This window comes from Salmo salar, chromosome ssa11, assembly GCF_905237065.1.
Source record: "Salmo salar chromosome ssa11, Ssal_v3.1, whole genome shotgun sequence".
Lineage (NCBI taxonomy): Eukaryota > Metazoa > Chordata > Actinopteri > Salmoniformes > Salmonidae > Salmo > Salmo salar.
This window is the reverse complement of record NC_059452.1, coordinates 23,477,332-23,504,497: the sequence shown is the minus strand read 5'-3', so window position 1 is coordinate 23,504,497 and position 27,166 is coordinate 23,477,332. Positions and strand designations below refer to the sequence as shown.

Below are 27,166 nucleotides of genomic sequence, written 5' to 3'. Positions count from 1 at the left end.
CTCAGCCTGCCTCTATCTGGGCTCCAAACCACACTGCCAGGGTCCGACCCAGACACAGCACACCATAGGGTCCCCACTACAGTCTCTCTGCAGCAAGAGAGGGGGAAGGAGGGGAAGAGGAAGAAGATAGAAGGATTCAGGGAGATTAACAGTGATATAGTATCTTTCTTTCTGAGCTCTACTTTATTAATCACTTTCTTCTCTCTCTCTCTCTCTCTCTCTCTCTCTCTCTCTCTCTCTCTCTCACACACACACTCTCTCTCTGTCTCTCTCTCTCTCTCTCTGTCGCTCTCTGTCTCTCTCTCTCTGTGTGTGTGTGGAGCCTCATTGCCTTGCCAGGATAAGTTGCCGTGTAGAGTTTGAGGAAGGAAATAGTCAAAGCTACAATGGGCCAACAGAATGGAGTATAACATAGATTTCTATAAGCATTTTGCCTGGCTGAAAAAGGTAAGAGACTTTTATGCATTTACCCTGCTTATACATCTGTACTGCATCTGTATTGAGGAATCTGGTTATTGTTATTGTCACAGACAGTGAAATACCTTGCATACTGGAGATGCACATGGAGAAAGACGTGTTGTGGAGTTGCTCATTGTAACACAGTTAGAAACATTGATACAGACTCACCTGTTTTGACCGTAAGCTGGAAAGTTGTGCGTCATACTGCCCTAAAAAGCAAAAAGGCAGTAACTGCTCATAGCGTGAAACTGAGAAAAATGGCTTTTATTTACCTTGGTTTCACAGTAACTTTATGCAGTTACTGCTAGCATGACCCCCATTTTCTCCAAAACACAATTCAATAGAGGCAGGATACTGGTCCACATGATTAAGCATGTATTTAATGTTGCAAAAATGACATGAACTAATTTTCGACTAAATGAGCAGTTACTGCCTTTTTGCTTGGTAGGGCAGCATAGTACTCACCTTTTCTGTTGTCTGTAATTTCTACACCTTCACAGAACAAGGCCGGTATAGGGAAAAGCCTGGGAATTGTTGAAGAACAACAGGTAGCATTCAATAAAACATGGTAACCAGCTTTCTGGAAAACACTTTGAACTCTCATTTCCCATTGACATTTTAGTCATTAAGCAGACGTTCTTATCTACTTACAGTAGTGAGAGCATACATTTCCATACCTTGTTTATTATCTTGTTCGTACTGGTCCCCCATGGGAATCCAACCCTGGCATCTACCAACTGAGCCACACGGGACCCAACTCTCCCTGTGTTTCTTTACTGAACAGGAATAATATAATATTTTACTTATATAAGTTTAGTTCATTTTTATTTTTACAGGGACCGTGCACATTAATCAACGATTCAGTAAAAGTGCCGGTTTTAGCCAGCCGGCTAATTTTCAACCGCAGTCCCTGGGCAGGTTCTTAAAACAATTACAATACAGACAAACAATGAGCAGTGAGTACATGCAGAGCAACATAGAACAATACCACAAAAGGCAACAAAACAAAATATATAAAAGCAACAGTGTTTCCACACCTCACATGCTACAGACAACATGGAAAGCGGCAATACACAGCTGGGGATTATGTTCACAAGTCTGATTGGCCTTTAACCATTTCTTTTTTTTTGTGAAGGTGGGATAGGTGGTGGAGTTATGTGTGTCTGATGGCAGTGGGTTCCAGACATGGGAAGCTCTCACAGAGAAAACAGATTGACTAAAGCTGCTTTTCCTTAAGGGAACTATATCCATAACTCTGCAGTCGATTATGATTGGATGAGCTTCTACATAGCCTTCATACATGGTATGATAACAGGAAAACTTGATTTCCGTATGGTTCAATTAGCTATATGGCTAATCTGTCAATCCATCTGTTGAGGAACTTTTACTGAATTTCAGTGAAGAATGTGTAGGCTAATCTGAGTCTGTGGCTGAATGGATGTTATCTAGGATAGGAGGAAAACATTTAAACGAGTCACTAAATGGGAACCAGATCTGGTATGGTGAGCTTGTGCACCAGGCTTAACCTGTTTTACGGTCCCTGCGCCCAATCAGCAATCAAGGTCCCAGTGACCAATCACCAATTAGGGGCAGGAAACATGTGTTGGGAGAAGTGCATACTGGGATGCGTGAAAGATAAACACCAGACAGGTCAAGAGGTCATAGTACCTGAGGAGAATAGATGAATGGATGGGCAACATGTGTTTTCACTTCAGACTTTGTCCTTTCTCTAGGAGGTCCAGTACAGGAAGCCCCTGAAATAGACCTGGTAGGACTAGACTGGATTTAGTTACGATCAGCCCATTCCTGAATTCTCCTTCATCATCTTGTTGTCATTAGGGAGACTTGATTAACTCTTTGCTGGCTGGTACCATCTGGACCTCGTTGTTACGGGTTAACTTGGACACAAAATGGCCTGATAGATGACTATATACGAAGTCTCTTTCTTTCTCTTTTACCAAACTGACTTGCTTATTTGGACTTGTTTACAGGATGTTTATGTTGCGCAGAAATGTGTTATTTGCAGCACTTGAAATAGCTGAAGAGAGAAGGCATTTGCAAATTCTATTGTTCAAAAGATATATGGCTATATGCATACTTTGTCTTCTTTTTCCTATGACTCTGGAAGGAAGTTAAACTCCAGCCACATGCTGTGGATTCTGAATCTTCAACAGTTAGATCTGAAGAGTATTCTTACATAGTCTATTCTTACATAGTCCTCACAGTCGCTGTGCCACAAACGTTCCATGGTTGTGGTTTTAAAAAGTCTGGATTTCTCAGAAATTTGCTCTAATTTTGTTTCATTCTTTATATGAACGGCTAAGCCATTATTTAGGAAGGCCCGAGGTCTTGCACACTTGGTCGAGAAGCAAATATCAAATTCTTAGAATACTAAAAGGTTCAACATCATTTGGTGAAAGCTTAAGAAGCATAAACCTCTTACAGAATTTCACACTCACGACCTTCTCATTCCACGGCCACAATAGGTTATTTAAAATGTGATACCAGTGCTGTGTGTGTGTGTGTGTGTGTGTGTGTGTGTGTGTGTGTGTGTGTGTGTGTGTGTGTGTGTGTGTGTGTGTGTGTGTGTGTGTGTGTGTGTGTGTGTGTGTGTGTGTGTGTGTGTGTGTGTGTGTGTGTGTGTTCTTGTTGTTCTCTCCGGAGTCTGAGCTTTCATTTCAGAGAGCCCTGGTTCATGGTAGAGCTGACACTGTGGGTAGCTCCTCTCACTTCACAGTTGTATTTGTACTGACCACAAATTGACCAGTAACTGACCGCTCCTCTGTAGGTAAACCAGCGGTCCCCCGTGAACGGCGAGACTTACCAAGAACGGTTGACACGCTTAGAGGGAGACAAAGAGTCCCTTGTCCTCCAGGTAAGATTACCTTATGGCATAAACAATGCATGCATGTGTCTGTTTTGCATTTGTGTGTTTGTATGGGAGAGAATAGTGTGTTTCGCTGCACATTGGCATATATAAAAGAGTTGTGTAATGGATATACCCTTCACCTACAGAAATTATTATTTAAATTCAGCTGAAGTTGAATCCCCCGAGTTGAATATGAGCCTACTGATATACATGAGGATACGTTACACTGCATTGGCCCCCTTATGTATCAGTCATAAGAGAGGGAGGAAGAGAGAGAGAGATGGAGGGGGAGAGAGAAAGAGACAGAGAGAGTTGAATATGAGCCTACTGCAATACAAGAGGATACATTACACTGCATTGGCCCCTTGGTGCCCTCTATAAAATATAAACAGTAGTAGCTCTATCATGTATCAGTCATAAGAAAGGAAGGGAGAGAGAAAGAGGGAGAGGAAGTGAGAAAGAGGGAGGGAGGGAGATAGAAAGAGAGGGTCGCAGAGAGAGAGGCAGAGAGATGTAGAGAGAGAGGGAGATATATATATGAGAGAGAGGGGGGGTGCTAATCCAGTGGTTTGCCTTAATTGCAGTGTAGTTGTGTTGTTTTGTTGTCAACAAGGGTTAGGTACAAGGGCGGTACTTCGTGTGTGTGTGTGTGTGTGTGTGTGTGTGTGTGTGTGTGTGTGTGTGTACACTAGTTCTCAGTGCTGTTGTGTAAGGGCTTTTCTGCAGTCAGGTCCAGACTTGCTGGCTACAACACACCTCTGTTTGTTGGCAGATGTGATGTCTTGTTGTTGTGTATAGGTCTCATGTACACACTAACGCATTCCTCCACTAAACCACCTGATTGGCTGGTTGAGCCCTGCCTTTTGTAACTGATTGGCTCTTTCGCTAGTTTGTTTTCTCAACAGCTTTATCTATATCATGAGTAGTGCAGAGCCGGCCTGATGGGCTGAACTGAGAAAAACTCCTGTCCTTCATTCAGCTTTGGAAATATTTGCACTGTTTAATCTGGCAGTGTGAAGTGTATATCAATTAAGGAGCTGATAAGTTGTGAAATGGATGGCAGGCAAAGAGAGGTGATTTTAATGACTTTGAGAAAGTGCATGTGGATGTTGGGGTCAGATAACTTCCCAGGTCTGAAGGAGTAAAGGGTGGAGCCAGGAAGGGGGGAAGAAGGGAGGGAGGGAGAAAGAGAGTGTGGGAATGAAGGATGAACAGAGGTCAAGTGGGTTGACAACATTGAAAGGAGGGGACAGAAATGTTGAAGTATTGAGTTTCTCCTCCATTCCCCCCCCCCACACACACACACACACACACACACACACACACACACACACACACACACACACACACAGGTGAGCGTTCTGACGGACCAGGTGGAAGCTCAGGGAGTAAAGATCTGTGATCTGGAAAGCTCCCTGGAGGAACACCAACACAAGCTAAACTCTACAGAAGAGATGCTGCAGCAGGTAAGGACCTCACACACTGGTCCTCTTCCATTCATACAAACCTTTGAACTTCAACCTTATTCACAGTCTCAGTTTAGACTGGCTTCGGTATGATATCAACTTCCTCGTTTTGTGTGGTTATCAGGTTCACTTCCGTATCTTCCCGTTTCTATTGAAATTGGGATCTGAAAGTCTGCATCACAGCAGCACAACTATTATGCCTTCTCCATTAGACTGACAACATGACATTTGCTTTATGTATAACTAGAATACTTTAAAATAATGCATGTGTGAGCAGGGGACATCCAAAGCTTTCATCTACTACTTTGTATTTTAAGACTAGCACACATCCATGGAAAAAAATACTCCTCATACAATAGTCTTATATTCAGTTCACTAGCAGACTAGATTTAAACATGCTCTGTCTCCTGCTCTGGTAGGTTTGGTCATGGTGCTCCGCTCTAGGGCTGGTCTGTCTGGGCAGGTGTGCACAGGATCGGGAGTGTAGTCGGTCACACCCCTTACCACCCAGATGAGGTCAGACACATCGCCTCAGGCTGAGAGAGAGCGAGAGAGCGAGAAAAGGGGGAGTGCTCTGTCATCAGTAGAGGTGGTGTGTCCATGTCTTCCACTCCTGTGTGGTGAAGTAGAGTTCAAACTCAGTCAGAATCAAGGATCCTCTTTACAACTAAGCTAAAATAACTTCATGACAACAACATGCATGAAAAGGATTATCGTCAGTCCATACAAACTGGAAACTGAGGTAGGACAAACTTAGCATACTAGTAAGTGTTTTTGCTACAGTTTAACCTCTCTGGGCTAGGCGGGACGAATTCGTCCCACCTACGCAACAGCCAGTTGAATCCCGTGGCGCGATTTTCAAATACCTTAGGAATACTATTACTTCAATTTCTCAAACATATGACTATTTTACAGCATTTTAAAGACAAGACTCTCGTTAATCTAACCACACTGTCCGATTTCAAAAAGGCTTTACAACGAAAGCAAAACATTAGATTATGTCAGCAGAGTACCCAGCCAGAAATAATCAGACACCCATTTTTCAAGCTAGCATATAATGTCACAAAAACCCAAACCACAGCTAAATGCAGCACTAACCTTTGATGATCTTCATCAGATGACAACCCTAGGACATTATGTTATACAATACATGCATGTTTTGTTCAATCAAGTTCATATTTATATCAAAAACCAGCTTTTTACATTAGCATGTGACGTTCAGAACTAGCATACCCCCGCAAACTTCCGGGGAATTTACTAACAATTTACTAAATTACTCACGATAAACGTTCACAAAAAGCATAACAATTATTTTAAGAATTATAGATACAGAACTCCTCTATGCACTCGATATGTCCGATTTTAAAATAGCTTTTTGGTGAAAGCACATTTTGCAATATTCTAAGTACATAGCCCAGCCCTCACGGGCTAGCTATTTAGACACCCAGCAAGTTTAGCCTTCACCAAAATCAGATTTACTATTACAAAAGTTTGATTACCTTTGTTGTCTTCGTCAGAATGCACTCCCAGGACTGCTACTTCAATAACAAATGTTGGTTTGGTCCAAAATAATCCATCGTTATATCCAAATAGCGGCGTTTTGTTCGTGCGTTCCAGGCACTATCCGAAATGGTAAATCAGGGTCGCGAGCATGGCGCAATTCGTGACAAAAAAAATCGAAATATTCCATTACCGTACTTCGAAGCATGTCAACTGCTGTTTAAAATCCATTTTTATGCCATTTTTCTCGTAAAAAAGCGATAATATTCCGACCGGGAATCTCCTTTTAGGTAAACAGAGGAAAGAAAACAAAGCTTTCGGTCGACGCGGGCCCGCGCCTGAGTCTCACAGTACTGTAACCAGCCACTACCCAAACGCGCTACTTTGTTTCAGCCAGAGCCTGCAAAGCCACGATTCAGCTTTTTGCCGCCTTCTGAGAGCCCATTGGAGCCGTAGGAAGTGTCACGTAACAGCAGAGATCCTTTGTTTTGGATAGAGATGACAAAGAAGGCCAAGAAATGGTCAGACAGGGTACTTCCTGTACAGAATCTTCTCAGGTTTTGACCTGCCATTTGAGTTCTGTTATACTCACAGACACCATTCAAACAGTTTTAGAAACTTTGGAGTGTTTTCTATCCAAAGCCAATAATTACATGTATATTCTAGTTACTGGGCAGGAGTAGTAACCAGATTAAATCGGGTACGTTTTTTATCCAGCCGTGTCAATACTGCCCCCTAGCCCTAACAGGATATCATTCTTCCAAGGAGAGGCTTTCAACTGCTCCAAAGTTCCCCTGAAAAAATTCTGTATACTAGGCAGTCTTTGTTAGACTGTCTTTAAATGCCTTCAATGCATTTCATTTGGTAGCCATTGCAAAATTCGATTCTGTTGCAAAAAGTTTATTAAACAGAAGCAAAATATATGAAATGGGGAGGGACCTACCTGCATTTGTCCAAAAGAAACGTTTGTTTTGCTCCGTTTGTTTCCATTCAAGGATCCAACCCTTTTTTACAATGTTCACCTAAAATGACATACCTAGCTCAGGACCTGAAGCAAGGATACGCATACTTTGAAGTTTGTGGAAATGTGAAAATGTAGGAGAACAGCTATAGATCTGGTAAAAATATATTACAAAGAAAAAAACATGAGTTAATTTTTTTTTTATTGTACCATCTTTGAAATGCAAGAGAAAGGCCATTGTTATTCTAGCCGAGGCGCAATTTAGATTTTGGCCACTAGATGGCAGCAGTGTATGTGCAAACTTTTAGACTGATCCAATGAACCGTTGCATATCTGTTCAAAATGATGTATGGAGACTGCCCAAATGTGCCTAATTGGTTTATTAATACATTTAAGTTCATAATTGTGCACTCTCCTCAAACAATAGCATGGTATTATTTCACTGTAATAGCTAATGTAAATTGGCCAGTGCAGTTAGATTAACGATTTGTTTTGCTACTTACAACCTCATGCTAATCACATTAGCCTACATTAGCTCAACCGTCCCACAGGGGAGACACCAATCCCGTAGAGGTTAAACGGTAAACCGTTTCCATAATGAATACACCCCAGGTTAACTCTGTACAGCAGGGTTGTTCTGAAGGGCCGGGTTTGTTTCCTTGAGACGTGGTCATTATGAGGCTTTGGACCTGAGCCGCAAAATCTCTTACTAGTGACACAGCTCTAATATTTTCCATGTGCACTCTCCCAGAAACCTCTCAGAAAACAAACCCTTTTCTCTTCAAAAAAAGCTACATTTTTAAATGCCCATGGTTGGACTGCCTCAGTGCTTCGGATATTTTCTTTGGACCTTTCTTAGGCTGTGTTTACACAGGCAGCCCAATTCTGATATTTTTTTAACTAATTGGTCTTTTGACCAATCACATCAGATCTTTTCACATCAGCGCTGTTTCAGAGCTGCTCTGATTGGTCAAAATACCAATTAGTGAAAAAAATATCAGAATTGGGCAGCCTCTGAGACTTTGCACCTGCCTGAACTCAACCTAATTAGCTATTGAGTGAAATAGGGACTTTCAAAGCAGACAGTTTTTCTGATAAAGAAGGATAATTAGTGGACCAAGCAAGGTCCTAATCAGCATCATGTTTGATTTATAGCAATCCTCATTTAAATAGGAAGGCACGTGCTGAGCCTCTACAGTATTTCTAGTTGTTGTTGTATGGGAACTGTGCAGGGTTCTGTGGGCTCTTTCACGCTCTTCTCTGCATGCGTTGTACTCGTGTGTCTGCCTGTGAGAGGGGCAGTAAAAATAGTGCCCAGAGGCTGTGTATATTTAGCCGTGTAGACAGCGTCTGACTTTGAGAGAACTGAACAGAGCTAGACGGTAGCTTCTTTAGTGTCCAGTGTAAAAGTTCTGTTTGGGCTTGGTGTGGTTGTACTAGTGTATCTAATGGTGTATGTCTGTGTCCATTTGCATGATTGGTGTTAACACGTGTCTCTCCTGGTGGCAGGAGCTCCTTAGCAGGACGTCACTGGAGAGTCAGAAGTTGGATCTGATGGGAGAGGTGTCTTACCTGAAACTGAAGCTGGTGGACATGGAGGAGAAACAGATTCATGGAGTAGAGAGGAAACATAAAGCAGAGGTAAGGACACAGACGCAAAAATGGGGGGTGATGAGTATAATCCTAAATTTATGTATGACTGAGGCGGTTAGAGTTGAGTCCCTGAGACAGACTACTGTAGCAAGTCTGATTTATTTTTTAGAATGAGTTTTTAAACATGTATAGGGAAGCTGAATTATTTTACTACTCTAAGGGGGTTTGTTTCACATCCCTTGTGATGCTTCTATTTAGTGAAGTGAGATTTGCTCGGAAATGACAGGAGTGCATGTACAAGTCCTGATACAACAGTGCTGCTGACTTTATGACAAACATACTCCAAAGACAGAGTAAAATGTACTCCACCCTCTTCCTGGACTACCTAGGAATGAAACTACTCTCCATGGAGTCATGGCTCTGTGTTTTAGTTCAATCTGAAATGTATGTTTGCTTAAGCCCATATGGTATGTTGGGTTACCTACACCCATCACCACATGAAGGTAAGGTCCAAAATGTTTTTCCTCAGAACTACTGCAAAACCTGATGCATTACTGTATGTAGTTACTGTCAAAACATGGCTTGTCAAAGAGCCTTTGTGCCCCAGAACACATCCAGTACTATGTGAAGCTGTGATGGAATGATGGATGACTGGGTAAACCTGAGGGTGAGTAGGCTTTAACTCGGTGACAGGTTTAACGTTTTAGTCTAAAGTCCTGTTAATCATGACTGGCCTATTGTATGAGCTGCAGAGGCAGGGGGTTAGTGTCAAATGAGGAAACCCCACCCCTTTCAAGACCGGGTAGCATAACAATTTAGACAGGAAATGATCCATACCTGTGGTTTATAATGTAGAGGATATTCAGTACATTTAGTAATATAAGGACATGTGTTGCAATAGTCTTTCTGCTCTGGTCATGTACACACTGCCTTCCCTATGACAGCTGACTGGAGAGAATGAGACCTCTGTTTTGAACATTCCACTGATGTGCCATGTGTGACCATTCAAGCATATCGTGTGTGAATATGCGCATGCGCACATTGACACTCATTTTGGAGGCCTCCCTGCTGTGGAGCGGAGTCACTAAGTTCATGGTTATATATAGCTGTGGACAGCTCTCCATATCTGTCATATCCTCTACTGGACACCATGTGATACTTCCACAGTCCAGGTATAGGTCTATGGTTGTTTATGCTCTAAGTATGAGAACATGCCCTGCTCTAATGGACTAGACTTCCTTTCATGTGACAGTAGCATACACACGTGTGAGATTGGGTACCTCTTGTTCTCACTCCAGTAGGTCAAAAGCATATTTACCCTGGCCAGACAAGACTATTTCACAGGCCCAGGGTGTTTAGATCTCGCAGCGCTTTGTTTCTCATTGTGGTTCACTCAGACGTATCAACCCAATCACTGCATGGCTTTAAACATTCCATCTGTTACTTTAACTAAATTAGTGTAGAAAATGTTGTAGTATCATTGAACACCACACACTTTTTTTTTTTTTTTATTTTTTTTTCCCTCTTTGGTTTCATTTTCCTTATTTCTCTCTTCCCTTTGTCAGAGTGTTGTGAACTTGATTAGTGAGCTGCAGGAGCAGATGTGTAGGTTTCAGCAGGAAATCAATTGCAGGATCTGGGAGAAAACAGGCCAGGCTGACAGTAGCCCACAGGAGGCCTGCGACACTGGGTCCACGGAGGCCCAAAACCCAGACCAGGGGCTCGCCTGTGAGGGTAGCCCAGAGGAGGTACATGACAGTGGGCTGGAGGGGCCTCCTGACGTGATCCCAGGCGTGGAGAATTGCTCCAGTACTTCTGAGAAGCAGTGCTGCTGTGGAGAGAGTGTAGGCAGAGAATGTCTGCATGACCTTTGACCCTAAGCATGTAGTCGTCCCATCACTGTGTATGGAATGATCCCAAGGCTCTGACACTTAGCTCTATGCTTGCACTAAGGAACCCCTCACCAAAACTTACACATGCATAGTTCATGAGACCCAATGCAATCCCATGACTTGTGTAGATAAGGGGGTTGATGCATGTACTGCATCATTTAAGAGGCATTTCAATGTGGTGTTGTGTAAGTAGTTAGCAGATAGAACTCATGGACTAATTGAGTCTCCAGACCATTAAAACAATCCATTATCTGATGTACATTTGTGACAATGACATGTACAAGTTGTATATCCTTTTATCAATGTCCCCAGGTCATACTTCAAGAGCTCAGACTTTTCAAGGAGAAAGTAGGCCATCTTGAAGACCAGAAGTCCCAGTATGAGAGGAGACTCAAAGCAACAAAGGTTAAACACGTTAGCCTACCTCATCTCCTGTTATGTCTAGACTGTACTAGTAGTGCCCAGATTCTTCTGCTAACTACAGCTTTCCTAAACCATGTCCAATCTGCTTTTCTGCCCAGTTAGATGAGTCTTACAGACAAGTCATTCACAAAAGGCTATTTTCTTAACAAATCTGCAGACCATTGTCTTTGTAGAAATGGATTTAAATGGTGACAGTTCCTTGGTTTCTCTTTGCGGTATTACAATACCTTGGTTAACACACCCCATTGCCATACCTCGATGGCTCTCTCAACCTGGCTATTTTGCTCACTCTTTCACTCCCCTGCACTCTACCCCTCAATTTCTCATTTTCCTGAACTACTTCATTGAGCAATTTATTTATTTTTTACTTTCACTCGCTTCATCTGTCCATCTGCTTTTTGTTCACACTATGCATTTTAACTTCAATCACTGCTAGTGTATCAAAGCCTTCCTAAATTGTATTTATTTGCTATACATGGTCATGTTGCGTTACTGTGAACTTTAGTGTGCCCTATGTAAAACGTATAGCCTGCTCTGGAAAGTTGAACCAGCCAAATCATGTAAATGTCTGCTTTAGATTTCAGGTGTATTTTGCTGTATCTGCTAAACAGTTTACACCACCAATAAACTTAGTCTCCAACAGTTTTATGTGGAGGTTTGTTATGAGTGTTGACTTAGTTTGTCTTTTTGAGTGTGTTTTTAGCTTACGCATGCTCCTGATCTTACCCTGTCCCCCTATCCCACACAGGCACAGATATCAGACCTCCAGCAGCTCCTGCTCAGTAAGAATGCTGAGATAGACAGCCTGCACGCACAGCTCCTGGCCAGACCACTGTCCACTGAGACCTCCGAGAGAGGTAAGCAGTTTGGAAGAAGTGCATAACTTTATTACAGGGTTTGTTATTCTATAATGAAGGAGCTGTATGGCCTTTCTTGGTGACTAGTCAACAGGTTGTCTGTCATGGATCAATAACATGCTGCGACTGAGTGGTGTCTAACAATGGTTCTCTTTCCACTTTGCATTTCCACTGTTAGAGGATATGTATAGGAGAAGGCTCAACAATAAGCGTAAGCCTTAACACTATTTTAACAACTTTAAAACACTACTTCAACATCTTGTCCCTTACCTGAATGCACTCATTTCACTCTTTCATACCCTGTTGTGGGGCTCCAAAGAAATCATACCCAGGAATGGACCTTGGCTTCCTCTGTCTGGTAACATTATGAGCTCATGTTTCTTCAACTGAGTAGATTATTGAACCCCTGATCAGAATACATCATTTCCACTGGGAAGGTACTCTTGATTTGTTTCTTAATGTCAGCCAGCTGGTGTCCAGTAACAACCTTGATATGGCATTGTGCTCTTGCTACTAGAAGTAGAGTTAAGTGACTAAGTTTCATTTTCAGAAATCTTTTCCATTGCCCATGGCTGCCTGTCAACTTTCTCTACTTAATTTCTGCTTTATTGTATGGACCCTTAGCTCATACTGTTTTTTTGTTGGGTTTTTTTTCCCACTGGCTAGGTGAGATGTTTTCCTTCTGAGAAAAGCTCTGCTCCATCGATTTTACATATCCCAACTATATACCTAAATGGGGTAGAAAATGAAAGATTGCAAATACATTGTCATATTATGGTACTGCATACATAAGGTACATGATGGCAACTACACTGACTCCTCTTTCGACAGACCAGGAGCTCCAAAGGTTAAAGACGGGAATGGAGGCACTGCTGGTTGCCAATGATGACAAGGTGCGTAGGCGGCTGTCGACGGTTACTATTAATGCATGTTTGTCTCTTGGTCCAGTAGTGAGATCATTTGCTATACATCACAAAATAAAACATTGAACTGTGATCCCATTGCTTTGTATAGTGTATACAGTTGGGTGCCATTGGCATACACAGCACGACCATCACTGTTTGAATGGCAGGAGCTGCTGGAAGGCTGATGGCGTACATCACTAGCACCACCCACCGCCATTTACAGCACTGAGCTTTTGTACTCTTAGTTGTGGCCACGGGTGGAATCTTGGATCTTTGAACAAAAAGGCCTCGTGTGCTCGCTCTCTCCGCAGCCATCCATTTTAGGCAAAGCCACAATTAATGAGTCTTGGATATGCCAGACCTAATTTTGGAGTTTGGTCCATTAAGAGAAAATAGACCAGGCCAGGGGCACTGGCACCACTTCAAAACACACGCATGCACTCAGTTACCACTACTGATTTCCAGCTGTGCCCATGTCACACTCACATTTCTCAACTCTTATGTTAAAAGCATATGGAGAAAGCCAATTAGTGCCTTGCTAAAGTATTCAGACCCTTTGGATTAGTTCAACTTTTGTTAGTGGGATTAATGGATGTCAACAATCTAGAGAATATGCTAATGTGATTGTTACTTTTTTTAAAGTATTCATCCCCTTTTTGTTTAGGTAAGCCTAAATTAGTTCAGGAGTAAAATATGGCTTAACATATCAAATTACCTGGACTCACACTGAAATAGTCATTCTAAAATCCAGTTAACCCCTAATGCTTTCTCTGTCCCCCATACACAGATTTAAGGTCCCACAATCAAGTGTTGCATTTCAAGCACAACCACAGAGCTTTGCAAAAGCCTCAAAGAGCAGTGATGGGTAACAACCAATCTGACAATGAAAGTCTAACTTCTTATGGGTATGTGGGACGCTACCGTCCCACCTGGCCAACATCTGGTGACCTTGCAGAGTGCCAAATTCAAAAACAAACTCATAATTTAAATTCATAAAACATGTATAAGCGTTATACATCGGCTTAAAGATTAACTTCTTGTTAATCCAACCGCGGTGTCAGATTTCAAAAAGGCTTTACGTCGACAGCATACCATGCGATAATCTGAGGACAGCGCCCAGCACACACTAGTTACCAGCCAAGTATTGGAGTTACAAAAGTCAGAAGTAGCGATAAAATTAATCACTTACCTTTGCTCTTCATATGGTTGCACTCACAAGACTCCCAGTTTCACAAATGTTTGTTTTGTTCGATAAAGTCCTTTATATCCAAAAACCTCAATTTTGTTCAGTAATCCAATGACTCAAAGGCAGTCACAACAGGCAGACAAAATCCAATAGTATCAGTAAAGTTCGTAGAAACATGTCAGGTTTTTAGTCATAATAATCAATAATATTTCAACCGGACAATAGCTTTTTCAATATAAAAGAAAAACAAAGGTGCGCTCTCGGTCGAGCGCAGCAAACAGGTCTGGGGACTTTCCACTATCCACTTACTCAGCTGTCTTATTCCCTCATTTTTCATAACACAAGCCTGAAACAATTTAGTGGAAGCCATAGAACGTGCAATATGAGTCCTAAGTCATGGATACTGTATAGGCATTCAATATAAAACTACAAATTTAAGAAATCCCACTTTCTGGATGGATTTCTCAGGTTTTTGCCTGCCATATCAATTCTGTTATACTCAGACTTTGTTTTAACAGTTTTGGAAACTTTAGTTTTCTATCCAAATCTACCAATTATATGCATATCCTAGCTTCTGTGCCTGAGTAACAGGCAGTTTACTTTGGGCATCTGGAGATGAAAATAGTGCCCCCTACCCTAGTGAGGTTTAAGCATGATCTGGTTGATAATTATGTATTAAACCACCCAGACACATCAAAGATGGTCTTTCTGAGCTGCTGGACAGGAATGACACTGGAATGAGGCAATTGGTGGGTTTTTTTTTTTTTTTTTTTTTTTAAATGGCTACGGAGTTCAATGGCTGTGCTGGGAGAGCTGAGGCTGTATCAACAACATTGTGGTGTCGCCACAGTCATCTAAATGACAGTGACAAGCATACGAATGTATGCAACAAGGCACTAAAGTAATACTGCAAAAATGCAAAGAAATACACTTTTTGGCCTAAATGTAGAGCCTTAGATTTGCCCGTAACACATCACAGTAACTTCATCATTTTCAATAATAGTGGTGACTGCATAATGGTATGGGTATGCTTGACATTGGCAAATACTTACTTTTTTCAGGAAAAGCCTCAAATTGCTGTTTAGCCATGAACCTCTATCAAGATGTTGGAATCAATGTTTGAATGTATTTTATTAGGATCCCTGTTAGCTGTTGCAAAAGCAGCAGTTACTCTTCCTGGGGTCCACACAGAACATGGAACATTATAATACTGAACATTAATAGACAAGAACAGCTCAAGTACAAAACTACTTTTTTAACACACACGTAGCCTACATATGAACACAAACTCTCAGTCAAATGGGGGAGAGTTGTTGTGCAATGAGTTGATTAACCTGAATATTTTTTTTTTAAACAAGGTTTGCCGATTTTGAGCGACATGAGATGGAATGAAGTTCCATGCAATAATGGCTCTATGTAATAGTCTGTTTTCTTGAATTTGTTCTGGGTTTAGGGACTGAAAAGACCCCTAGTGACGTGTATGCTTCAGAGCTGTGTGTAAGTTCACTATGCAAACAATTTGGGATTTTAACACTACTGTTTCTTAAACCTGTTTTTGCTTTATCATTAATTGGGTTTTGTGTGTAGATTGAAGGGGGGGGGGGACTTTCATCATTTTTAGAATAAGGATGTCACAAAATGTGGGAAAAGTTAAGGGGTCTGAATACTTTCCAAAGGCACTGTATATACAGCAACACCTCCCCCGTGAGCATGTCTGTCTCTTCTATACATGTTATTTCCTTGTTTTGCTACTGCTGAATCAAATGAATTGAGTCTCAGAAATGGCTAATATATGAATGTTAGCAAGTTATTGATTTTATTAACCTTATTTCTAATGCTACATCTCTATGGGCTAATTTCAGCCCTTTCCTGGGTAGCTTATCAGAGACATACTGAAAATGGCAAACAAAGCAAGAGGGAAAAAATATTTACATTCAGCAGTCCATGAATCGATTGGTGTGTGTTTGTTGCGGGGTTGAAGCTACAAACCCATAGGCTTGGTTCTCTCATCCCTTCCAGGCTTCTGGGAGGGAGAGTGGACAATGAGCCTGTCATAGGGGATTTAAGCAATGTCCCCACGCACTCTGGCAGCTTTCATGGCTAGGATAAGTTATTTCCTTTTCTGGCGCACAGCTTCAGGATAGACCCGGTTGAGGAAGATATACGTTCTTATCAAGTTCCTGGCTCTTTCCAGAACCTCTACTTTGTTCTTGAACCTCAGGAACTTGACTACTATCAGCCTGTCACCTGGGTCGGTGGTGGGTTTTCCAGTCCTGTGGGCGCACTCTACCTCAAACTGGTCCATCTTCAATTTCTCAGATCATTTCCCTCACTTTGTCCTCTGACTCCGTCCAGGTCTCATGGAGATTCTGCAATTCTGCCCACAACCATGTTGTTCCGCCTTGATAGTCTGCTTTATCCATCATTATTGTCATGGATTCACACACGGAACTGATGTCCTCTCTCAATGACTTAGACTGTTCATCTTACCGTTCTCCTGTTTCTACTCATCGTGCTGACCCTGGGAGAACTGCAAACTGTTCTTCAGTTAGTTGAATCCACCAGTATTTTGACAAAACACTTAAAGCTATTTTCTTGTAACAACTGCTTGTAGAACCTTGTCATGGTAGCTAGCAACAGGTTACACTGTTACTCCTCGCAGTTCCAGACAGGGCAGGTCACAGGGAAGATTGATAATGACAAACAGCAGGGATCTAGACAGCCACAAACCCGGGACGATCTGCGGTCCCAGCCACAATGGGATACCGCTTCGCGGGCTGCATTCAACCCCGCTAACTTGATAGGCAGCTAGGTAAATGGATCCTCAGACCTGGCCTAAGTTGGCAAGATCACTGGACAGAGACTAGCAGTCCCAGCAACTGTCACGGGATCCAAACTAAAAAGTTAGCTAGCTACTAAGAAACTTTTCAAAACACAACCGAGCTCTCCCTCATTTCATGTTAAACAGGAAGTGATGATAGTTATTAAAAAATAATAGGCAAATATTGCACAATCCAGCTGTGCAAAGCTCTTAGACTTACCCAAGAAGACTCATGGCTGTAATTGATGCCAAAGGTGTTTCTAACATGTTTTGACTCTTGGAGCTGAATACTTGAATATTTGAGTTACTACATTTTTTTTTCTCCACTTTGGCATTTAGTGTTTTGTGTAGATTGACAATTAAATCAATTTTAATACCACTTTCAGGTACAATGTGAAGAAATACTTTTGCAAGTCACTGTATGGATTCATCTCCCTGTTACAGGACCAGCGTATTGAGGAGCTCACGCTGCTCTTAGTCCAGTGCAGACAGTTCAGAGACGTTGTGACCCCAAGACAAGGTAACAATCTTCCCTACCATACATATAGTACTACTCTAGTTACAGATTTTTTTTATATATATGCATTTTAATTAAAGCCACAAAGGGTAAAACATTCGTTACATTCAAATGTATAATGAACCAGAGAAAGCAGAACATTTCCATTACTCATGATGGTATGAAGCAATGACACTTTCTTTGATAGCTTCACCCACTATCCTCTCAGTATCCAATGAGAGGACTCTGTCGAGCAGTAGTGAGGAAGAGGAGCATGGAGTGGTGATGAGGACAGTTCCTCCCAGTGCACTCCCTGAGAACACAAAGACTGAGGTGGGTCAGAGGAAGGGGAATGTTCAGATGGGGGGGACATTGTTCTCTCAGCCCCAAGCATACACTGACAATTACTCCAGTTTTCAGTATCAGCATAATAGGTTGAAAGTGCCTTTGCATTAAAACTTGATTGATCCTGCCCAATATGGTTCAGAAGTCTCATTTTCCCACAAGTCTTCTGACTATTGAACTAGAGGCTATGGCGCTAGTCATATTCCTCGTTCCCTGTCCTTATCTCCATCTCTCCTCTGGTCCAGATGTCCTTCAGCAGTTCGTCCCCCCAGCTCGTGTCCCACCTGCCAACCCAGAAGGAGAGAGAACTCTGGTGAGACTCTGGGAATGGAACACCTCTTACGGGACTTCACACACATGGCATAAGGGACTGCACTAATCAATATTTCATTGGGAATGATCAGATAATGTATTTTTATCAGGCCGCATCCCAGACTTTTATCAAGCAGTATGGACAACCTACAGAATGGATCTTCACCAAAGGTAGTGGAGACATTTTCACCTGTCAACATTTACTGCCCAGAGTAGGAAAATCTGACTAGAAAGCGCTTTACACTTTTCTTCCCAATCTGTATCACAGCACTAACTCGTCAACTAATGACTGTTCTTCACCTTTCCTACCTCTAGCATGTAGTGGTGATTCCTGTAGAGTTTGAAGTGTCTAATGAGGTATTATTACTGTGAGCAAAACTCTTCACTTTTCATATCTAACCATTACTGTTCTTTCTTGTTTGGGTTACACTTCTGACCCATGATTGTTTTGTATCTTGTCAATCAGAATTTTACAGAAAAAAATCTGAATTAAAAGTAAAATAAAACATTATTGGTCTAACTGTTTCATTTATCTGTGTTTCTTCTCCAGAATGGGCCTGTAGATAACAGGTGCCAGACCTTGCCGGTGAAGGCCTCCCTCCCAGAGCATAATGGAGAGTGCAGTGAGAGACAGAGCCAAAGGTCTCCAGAGGGGAGTGAAGATGGAGACTCAAGTAAGCCTGAAGAAGCCCCCCCCCCCCCCCCGACACACACTGTCCATAAGTGCTTCAGACACCTTCACCTCAGAATATACTGTAGGTTTCACTGTGCCTTGTGTTGTATGGTGGACAGACCTGCTCAGAGAAAACAACATATGTGCTTAGGTCTGGCCCCTTCTACACAACAGAGCACAAAGCCCCTGATATCGGATCAGACCAAGACCTGGTCCTCCCTTTGAGACAGGGCAAATACACAGGTCTCTGATTAGTGGCACTGTGATCAAAGCTAATAGCGGAGAGGCTGGAGCAAAGGTTTTCAGGGATATTCCTGACTGCCTGACATATACCATGGTTACAGCCCCACCCTCTTTCTGATCGACCACACTGAACCCAACCCAATCCTCTCTCACAGACCACGCTTACCTCAATTCCACCTTCTCTTTCTAAATGACCAAGGTCCACACAACCCCACCCTCTCTCACGGACCACACTTACCCCAACTCCACCCTGGGCTTTGGAGTGGCAGAAATCAAGCCCATGAGTATATGATCCTCCCACAAAATGAATCTATTTTGGCCTCCCAGCTGTAACTGGTGCCATATTATGGATGCAGTGGTGGGATTTTGTGCTGTGCACAAACAGGCCCAGCAGCTGGAACCCCTTTCTATGTGCTCTCACTCCTGTTGGGTGGTTGGTTAGAGCCAAAGGCCTCCAATACAAACATGAGAAAGCAAAGCTCTACCAATCCCCTAGTGGGCTTATCAATGAGTGTTACTGGGGTCTGACACACAACTAAAAAGACAGACAAAATACTTTACAATTTACATATAAAACATGTTAATGCTTTTAAGTGCGTGCGCATCAATCAGTTACACATTCATGTCAGTACATACACACAAGTAGGTCACATGGGGGAGACATTGTCCCGTGAGGTGTTGCTTTACCTGTTTTTTTTTTTTTAAACCAGGTTTGCTGTTCACTTGCACTATATAAGATGGGAGTCATGCACTCATGGCTCTGTATAATACTGTACGGTTCCTTGAATTTGTTCTGTACCTGGGGACTGTGTTAATACCCCTGGTGGCATGTCTGGTGGGGTAAGTGTGTGTGTCAGTGCTGTGTGTAAGTTGACTGCATACAATTTGGAATTTCCAATACATTCATGTTTCTTTATATTTCAGGGATATGTACACATAAGGGTGTCCATGGCACTAGCTATGAGTTAATTAACATGTTTGTGCTAGTCATCTCTCCACAGGCTATTGGCAATAAACAGAATTCAGTCATTAAGATTGAAGGTTCACCGCATGTATGAAACTTACTTGCACAAAGAACATCAGCTAATTGTTTTGCGGTCCTGGAAAGAAATTACTTTTTTGAACCAGTTGATTGCTTTTATTTTCAAAAGCAACTCTAATGAAAGCTAAACCAGAACCTTCACCCAGATGTAAACGTCCGATTGAAATGATTCAATGATAGATACACAACTAGAAAATAAAGAATACTTTAGTTCTTTCCCCCCTTCTTACAGGAAAGACAGAGCAAATGGATGACACCGCATCCTCTGACCTTTCACCCCAGTCTTCAGTGGTGGAGTCAGGTCAACAGACTATTGGCTCACCAGAGCACCTGAAGAACAATAACAGTATCAGAAAGCTCTGGGGAAAGTGAGTGGGTATATATTTTTTTATAAAATAGAAACAGTAAATTGAGCATATGTACCTCACCTAAAATGGCAAGCTTTGGGATGTGAATGACACCCAAGTCTTGTATGTTATGTACAGTATGTCTATGAAATCAAATACTGTCCTCTCTTCCAGGATCAAGCGGACACAGTCAGGGGGTCTGCAGGGAGAGGACCTGGAACCAAACCAGTTTAGGAGAGGGGGGCTGCGTGCCACAGCGGGGCCAAGACTGACCCGGACCCCTGAGTCTGGCAGCTCTGTTTGGTAAGACTGGGTTGGGGATGACCTTAAATTAGCAAACAGTTGCTTATCAACAGATGGCTTGTTGATAGTATGCCCATATGCAGAGCGTCTACAGAAATTCCGGACTATCCAAATAAAGTGTGCCAATATGTGACCGACCGCCTCAGTTTTGTCTTATGTAGCAACATTTGAACTTTTTTTACATTAGATAAAAATAGCATAACTGGTTGCTTTTTAACACCAATATATCCATGCATTTAATATGTATCAATCTAGCAAACCAGGCAACTAAAAGGAACTTTCTAAACAATGTTTTTGCTTAGTTTCTAGCTTGTTAGAAGGTATAACCGGTACAGTGAAATGGGTACTTGCATAGTGGAGTCTTTTGTTTAGACATGTAGCTAGCTAAACAATGAACCATAATCCCAACTCGTAATATTACTACCCTGCATGAACCTACAGGTAGTTAAAGCTAACAAACTAGCTAGGTTCAATGTTAGCTAGCTAGCTAACATTAGTCTATAACTAGCAATGTAAATAGCTCTGAGATACAAATAACATTACTACACAGATCATGCATGTAATGTTAGCTAACTAGCCAGCTAACGTTATCAGCAATGAAAAATATCTGAAAATGTAGCTAGCTAGACTCTCTTATCCGTATAAACGCTTCTCCCTCTTTGTTACAAATGCCATGGTTGCCCTTAGTTTGAAAATGTAATCCAGACAAATTTATACTACAGCCTTCTGTGTTCTCTTTGACTCCCTCTGCATTTGCAATCAAACGCCTGCATTTTCTCCATCTCCTTAGCTATCATACTCTGCTTCCACCAGGCATTCCACTGATTTCAAAACTCTCCTGCCAGAAAGTGAAGAGCCATAGCAACACTGCAGGTCTTCGTGATATCTTTCAAAAAAGCCACTTTAGAAAGGATTCTTAACCTCTTACATCTAGACGTTCCGCTAGCGGACACCTGCTCCAATATCCAATGATAGGCGTAGCGCAAATTACAAATTCCTCAAACTTAAATTTTTCAAACATATGACTATTTTACAGCATTTTAAAGACAAGACTCTCCTTTATCTAACCACACTGTCTGATTTCAAAAAGGCTTTACAGCGAAAGCAAAACATTAGATTATGTCAGCAGAGTACCCAGCCAGAAATAATCAGACACCCATTTTTCAAGCTAGCATATAATGTCACAAAAAACAAAACCACAGCTAAATGCAGCACTAACCTTTGATCTTCATCAGATGACACACCTAGGACATTATGTTATACAATACATGCATGTTTTGTTCAACCAAGTTCATATTTATATCAAAAACCAGCTTTTTACATTAGCATGTGACGTTCAGAACTAGCATACCTCTGGTGAATTGACTAAATTACTCACGATAAACGTTCACAAAAAACATAATTATTTTAAGAATTATAGATACAGAACTCCTTTGTGCAATTGAGGTGTCCGATTTTTAAAATAGCTTTTCGGTGAAAGCACATTTTGCAATATTCTGAGTAGATAGCCCAGCCATCACGGCTAGCTATTTAGACACCGACCAAGTTTAGCCCTGACCAAACTCCGATTTACTATTAGAAAAGTTTGATTACCTTTGGTGTTCTTCGTCAGAATGCACTCCCAGGACTGCTACTTAATAACAAATGTTGGTTTGGTTCAAAATAATCCATTGTTATATCCAAATAGCGGCGTTTTGTTCGTGCGTTCAAGACACTATCCGAAGTGTAAATAAGGGTCACGAGCATGGCGCATTTCGTGACAAAAGATTTCTAAATATTCCATTACCGTACTTCGAAGCTGTTTAAAATCCATTTTTATGCCATGTTTCTCGTTAAAAAAAGCAATAATATTCTGACCGGGAATCTGCGTTTAGGTAAACAGAGGAAAGAAAATAAAGCATGGGGTCGACTCGGGCACGAGCCTGAGTCTCACAGTACTGTGACCAGTCACTATCCAAACGCGCTACTTTTTTTCAGCCAGAGCCTGCAAAGCCACGATTCAGCTTTTTGCCACCTTCTGAGAGCCCATGGGAGCCGTAGGAAGTGTCACGTAACAGCAGAGATCCCCTGTATTGGATAGAGATAATCAAGAAGGGCAAGAAATTGTCAGACAGGGCACTTCCTGCATGGAATCTTCTCAGGTTTTGGCCTTGCAAATGAGTTCTGTTATACTCAGACGCCATTCAAACAGTTTTAGAAACTTTGGAGTGTTTTCTATCCAAAGCTAATAATTATATGCATATTCTAGTTTCTGGGCAGGAGTAATAATCAGATTAAATCGGGTACGTTTTTTATCCGGCCGTGAAAATACTGCCCCCTAGCCATAACAGGTTAACATACTTAGCAGCTCATGTTATAGACTGGTCTGCCATGTAGCATGCTTCTGTCTGAACTTTTCTCTCAGCATGTCCAGCCTAACCATTATCTCTGCCAATCATGGCTAGCGGCAGGTAGGAGCGTTGGGCCATTAACCAAAAGGTTGCTGGATCGAATCCCCGAGCTGACAAGGTAAAAATCCCGACGCGCTGAATACGTTGATGTCGATTAAGGCAGCCCTCCGCACCTCTCATTCAGAGGGGTTGGGTTAAATGCAGAAAACAGATTTCAGTTGTACAACTGACTAGTTATCCCCCTTTACTGTGTTTTTCCGTGGTTAAACCAACTAGGCTCGTAATTTAACAAAAACAATTTTCATTTACAGACGGCATACAAGTTTTTAAAGGAACATGAAAGTTCGTATGTTCTAGAATACATTTCTGAAGAAAACAAAGCTTTGATTAATTATGTAATTTAATAAACAATTGTCTCCGGTATAGTATTGACGTGCGACATATGCCTACTTTACTGAAATGAGTCACACGTTTGCTACTGCACCTGTTTCAATATAGGGTATACTGTTCACATCGTATAGCTGTTGAGTAGGCCAAATACAATACATGTAGACAGAAGCAAAACAAGGTTTTTCATCAGTGTTCTCGCTGTCACAAATTCTTAATCTAATTTCTCTCATTCTGTCTATCAGGGATATGAACACTCCATTCAGCCAGTGGACCAGGGAGCAAGTGTGTGGTTGGCTGGAGGACTATGGTCTGGGTCAGTACGTCAACCTGACCCGGCAGTGGGTCGACAACGGACAGACGCTCCTGTCTGCAAGGCCACAGGACTTTGAGAAGGTCATTGAGGGCGAGAGGGTTGCTACCCTGATGAACTTAAAAACATACAAAATTGTTGCTTGTATGGTGCCTATATTAGGACAGCCTCAGGGTACCAAGTAGGTTGTGTCAGTCACTCAGAACTTTTCAGTCTCAGCAGGATTCCATATGGACACTGCGTTGTCGTAACACTGCAGGAATCAGGATCATGTTCTGAACTTATAAACAGTCATTGATTAGCTTTGGGAAACCACAGTAAAACCTTGCATGTGTTTGGGAACCTTATTTTAATGTAAGTGTTTCTGTGTCCACAGGAAATGGGTATCAAACACCCGCTACACAGGAAGAAACTACAGCTGGCTCTAAGGGGGTTCAGTACTAAAGCCCTGGAAAAGTCCTCTGAACTAGACCACATCTGGGTTACACGTACGTACTCTTAAAATCTACTATATTCAGACATTGCCAGAAGTGTGGTATTTGAGGTGCACAATGAGTCAACTGCATTGTCTGTAGGATATTTTGCTGGAAAATGTTCCTTGTTTAAAAGGAAGTTAAAATGGTTAACTCTGGTCATGTGCAGGATGGTTGGATGACATAGGCCTTCCTCAGTACAAGGACCATTTCCACGAGGGACGAGTGGATGGCAGGATGCTCCAGTATCTCACCGTGGTAAAGCTAAACAATTAGATTTTTTAAAAGTGAATCCTTCAAAAAAAATGTACATGCTCTCAAGTGATATCATCACCATTAATATACAATTACTATGAAAGGGATCCCATAGAGTGAATACACCCTAGCTTTCCAACTGAAGTACAGTATCTAAACTGTTTTCCAGAATGACCTGCTTTTCCTGAAGGTGACCAGTCAGCTCCATCACCTCAGTATAAAGTGTGCTATCCACGTCCTCCACGTCAACAAGTTCAACCCCCACTGCCTCCGACGCAGGCCTGGAGAGGAGGTGAGAGGGTAGGGGACCCTGAGGAGGGAAATGAGGGGAGAAGCAAAAGATGGACGAGAGGAAAAGTTGGCATGATTGCTGAGAAATGAGTTAATATTTGTATAATGACAAGATTTTACTGCTCAGTGGAGGAACTCTCTCATTTCTCTCTCTCCCTGGTCAGAGAAACCCCTCTCCCTCAGAAGTGATCCAATGGTCCAACCATCGTGTGATGGAGTGGCTTCGGGCAGTGGACCTGGCTGAGTATGCACCCAACCTACGGGGCAGTGGGGTCCATGGAGGTCTCATTGTGAGTGGACTGCACCTCAGAACCATGCATGCGTTCCAATTCCCCAAACTTTTCTGAAGTGTGCAGTTGCACACCCCCTGTCATCTGCAGGAACACACTTTGGAAGAAGACTGGAGAATCGTGATTCAGCACTTAAAAATGATTTTGTTCCTACCTGAGTGAGCTCCAGCCCTGTCCTCTACCCCGGTACTTTAGATTCTGGAGCCGCGGTTCAGCTCTGAGACCCTGGCCATGCTGCTGAACATCCCCCCTCAGAAGACCCTGCTCCGCCGCCACCTGGCCACCGCCTTCACCTCCCTGGTGGGGACGCAGGCCACTCTGGAGAAACGGGAGTATGCCAACGCCACCGGCCATGCACCCCTCACTACCACCGCCAAAGTCCGGGTACGACTGCTGTGTGTCCATGGAAGAAGGCCCGTGATTACTGTAAAATGTGCTGTGAATACTGTGTACATGTAATGAAATCTGCTTAATTTGCTGTTGAGAGTTTTAGAAATAATCCACAGTAGTTATTGTTCAATGTACATATTGTGTACAGAGGACCCTAGCTTAAGCCCTTTTCTTCCTGTATTATTTCAGCCCAAGAAGCTTGGTTTCACCCACTTCAGTCACCTGAGGAAGAGAAGTCCAGATAATTTGGTGGACTACATCTGCCCTATAGACAGTGGGGGCCTTTCGGCCATGAAGGGGGTTTCCCATCGGCCGTACACAGGGGTCCGAGGCCTCAGCCCCATCCTGGACAGAGAGCCAGAGAGGCGGGAGCAGGTGGGGCCCAAAAGCTGACACTGACGCTCCCCTCAGCCAATGACTGCAAATCTTATGGCTTTTCACCCCACATGCCGACGTAAACACATGCTCTCCCTGAATCAAGGTGCTGATTCTGTGATTCTGTGGAAATTCTAAAGCAGTGATTTTTTTTTTTTTCGCCAAATGGTGATTCACTGGACAAGCTACAGTGTGTGCATATAATGAATATCATCAGGATGTGCTAATTGGGTATTTGCTGGACATGCTGTATGATAATTAGCTGGATGTGCTAATTACTTATTTGCTGGAGATGCATATTAAGTAACTGACCTGGATATGTTGAAATCATGACTGACCTGACAGGCTAAATGAGGATTCATAATGCTATGGTTGTATAATGGTTCCCTTTGGAAGCTGCTCTCTGCATTCCTGGAAAAATGAGATGGATTGAATTTTCCTGTCTTCTGCCATTGCTTCAGAACAGGACCCTTATGATGTTACTGACCGTTGTAGCCTTCCTCCTTACCTTGCTGGATTTAGCTTAGCTATTAGCTTGGCTGCCTTGAGTTATGGTACAAATTAATACCACTTCTATAAGCTTCTTTGATTTATTTTGTGTTATATTTAATAACTGGCAAAATCATAATACAAGGTGCTCTCATGATAATTCAGGTTTGCACACAATACTCTACTCAATTGGCCTATAATTATATTGAAAATAAAGAATAATTTGCAGGTGATTGTGTTTTGTATGCTGAATGTTTGATAGTTTAGTTCATTTTAATCCTAAATGCATTATTTAATGTGGTGGAAGGTGGTTGAGGCCACACTAGCCAATACTGACTCTGAAGCAAAGTGCTCTTGCTGGCTCCACTATAACACACATCATGGATTATAGACAACGCTACAGCGGCTTCAAATAATTATTCCGTCAATGCACACCTGAATTTACAGCATTGCTACATCTGTAGTATACAATAGTATCATCTGACTGGTAAGCCATGAATGCTAAAGTTTTCAGGTTGCTGATTAATGTTCCATCAGGCATCCACTGAGGACAGTTCTGTCTCTAGCTCAGACACTGAGGACAACATGGTGAGTTTCAGCATTGTTTTTCAGAGAACTGAAGATATGTTCTGTATCATACAGTATGTAAATTTCCCCCATGGTGTTTCAGTGACGCTATGGCTCAAGTTACAATGCTGCAGTAGGTGGAGTATAACTCAGTATGTTGGACTACTGTTACGTACCATGCTCCATGTTATTGCAACATTATGGTCTTCGTTGTATCCTCAGGTCCATCATTAAAGTTATGCTTTAACTTCTG

At 42.2% G+C, this 27,166-nt stretch overlaps 1 protein-coding gene across 11 annotated transcripts; it reads left to right on the top strand.

Moving 5' to 3' along the window:
* Positions 1-27,166, top strand: LOC106562300 (liprin-beta-2). Of its 11 annotated transcripts, none has more exons than XM_045689191.1 (23): positions 1-447; positions 3,248-3,334; positions 4,681-4,794; positions 8,765-8,896; positions 10,414-10,692; positions 11,053-11,145; positions 11,912-12,020; positions 12,199-12,231; positions 12,852-12,913; positions 17,377-17,452; positions 17,658-17,761; positions 18,019-18,086; positions 18,196-18,256; positions 18,636-18,759; positions 20,276-20,411; positions 20,565-20,693; positions 23,716-23,866; positions 24,160-24,271; positions 24,426-24,514; positions 24,681-24,803; positions 24,967-25,092; positions 25,288-25,476; positions 25,672-27,166. In XM_045689191.1, the coding sequence occupies exons 1-23, from the start codon at positions 400-402 to the stop codon at positions 25,873-25,875; spliced, it is 2,649 nt and encodes an 882-aa protein (XP_045545147.1). In that variant the 5' UTR covers positions 1-399; the 3' UTR covers positions 25,876-27,166. The 11 variants fall into 11 exon arrangements, with proteins under 11 accessions (XP_045545147.1, XP_013982560.2, XP_045545149.1 ...); XM_014127085.2 differs by having other exon boundaries at positions 2-447; positions 17,637-17,761; XM_045689193.1 differs by lacking the exon at positions 12,199-12,231 and having other exon boundaries at positions 2-447.

Bases quoted from the DNA above. Each gene is read 5' to 3' on its own strand.
- LOC106562300 (XM_014127085.2), top strand. From the start codon at position 400: ATGGAGTATAACATAGATTTCTATAAGCATTTTGCCTGGCTGAAAAAG. The intron at 448-3,247 runs GTAAGAGACTTT...GCTCCTCTGTAG, and splicing joins ATTTTGCCTGGCTGAAAAAG to GTAAACCAGCGGTCCCCCGT. The intron at 20,694-23,715 runs GTAAGACTGGGT...TCTGTCTATCAG, and splicing joins GAGTCTGGCAGCTCTGTTTG to GGATATGAACACTCCATTCA.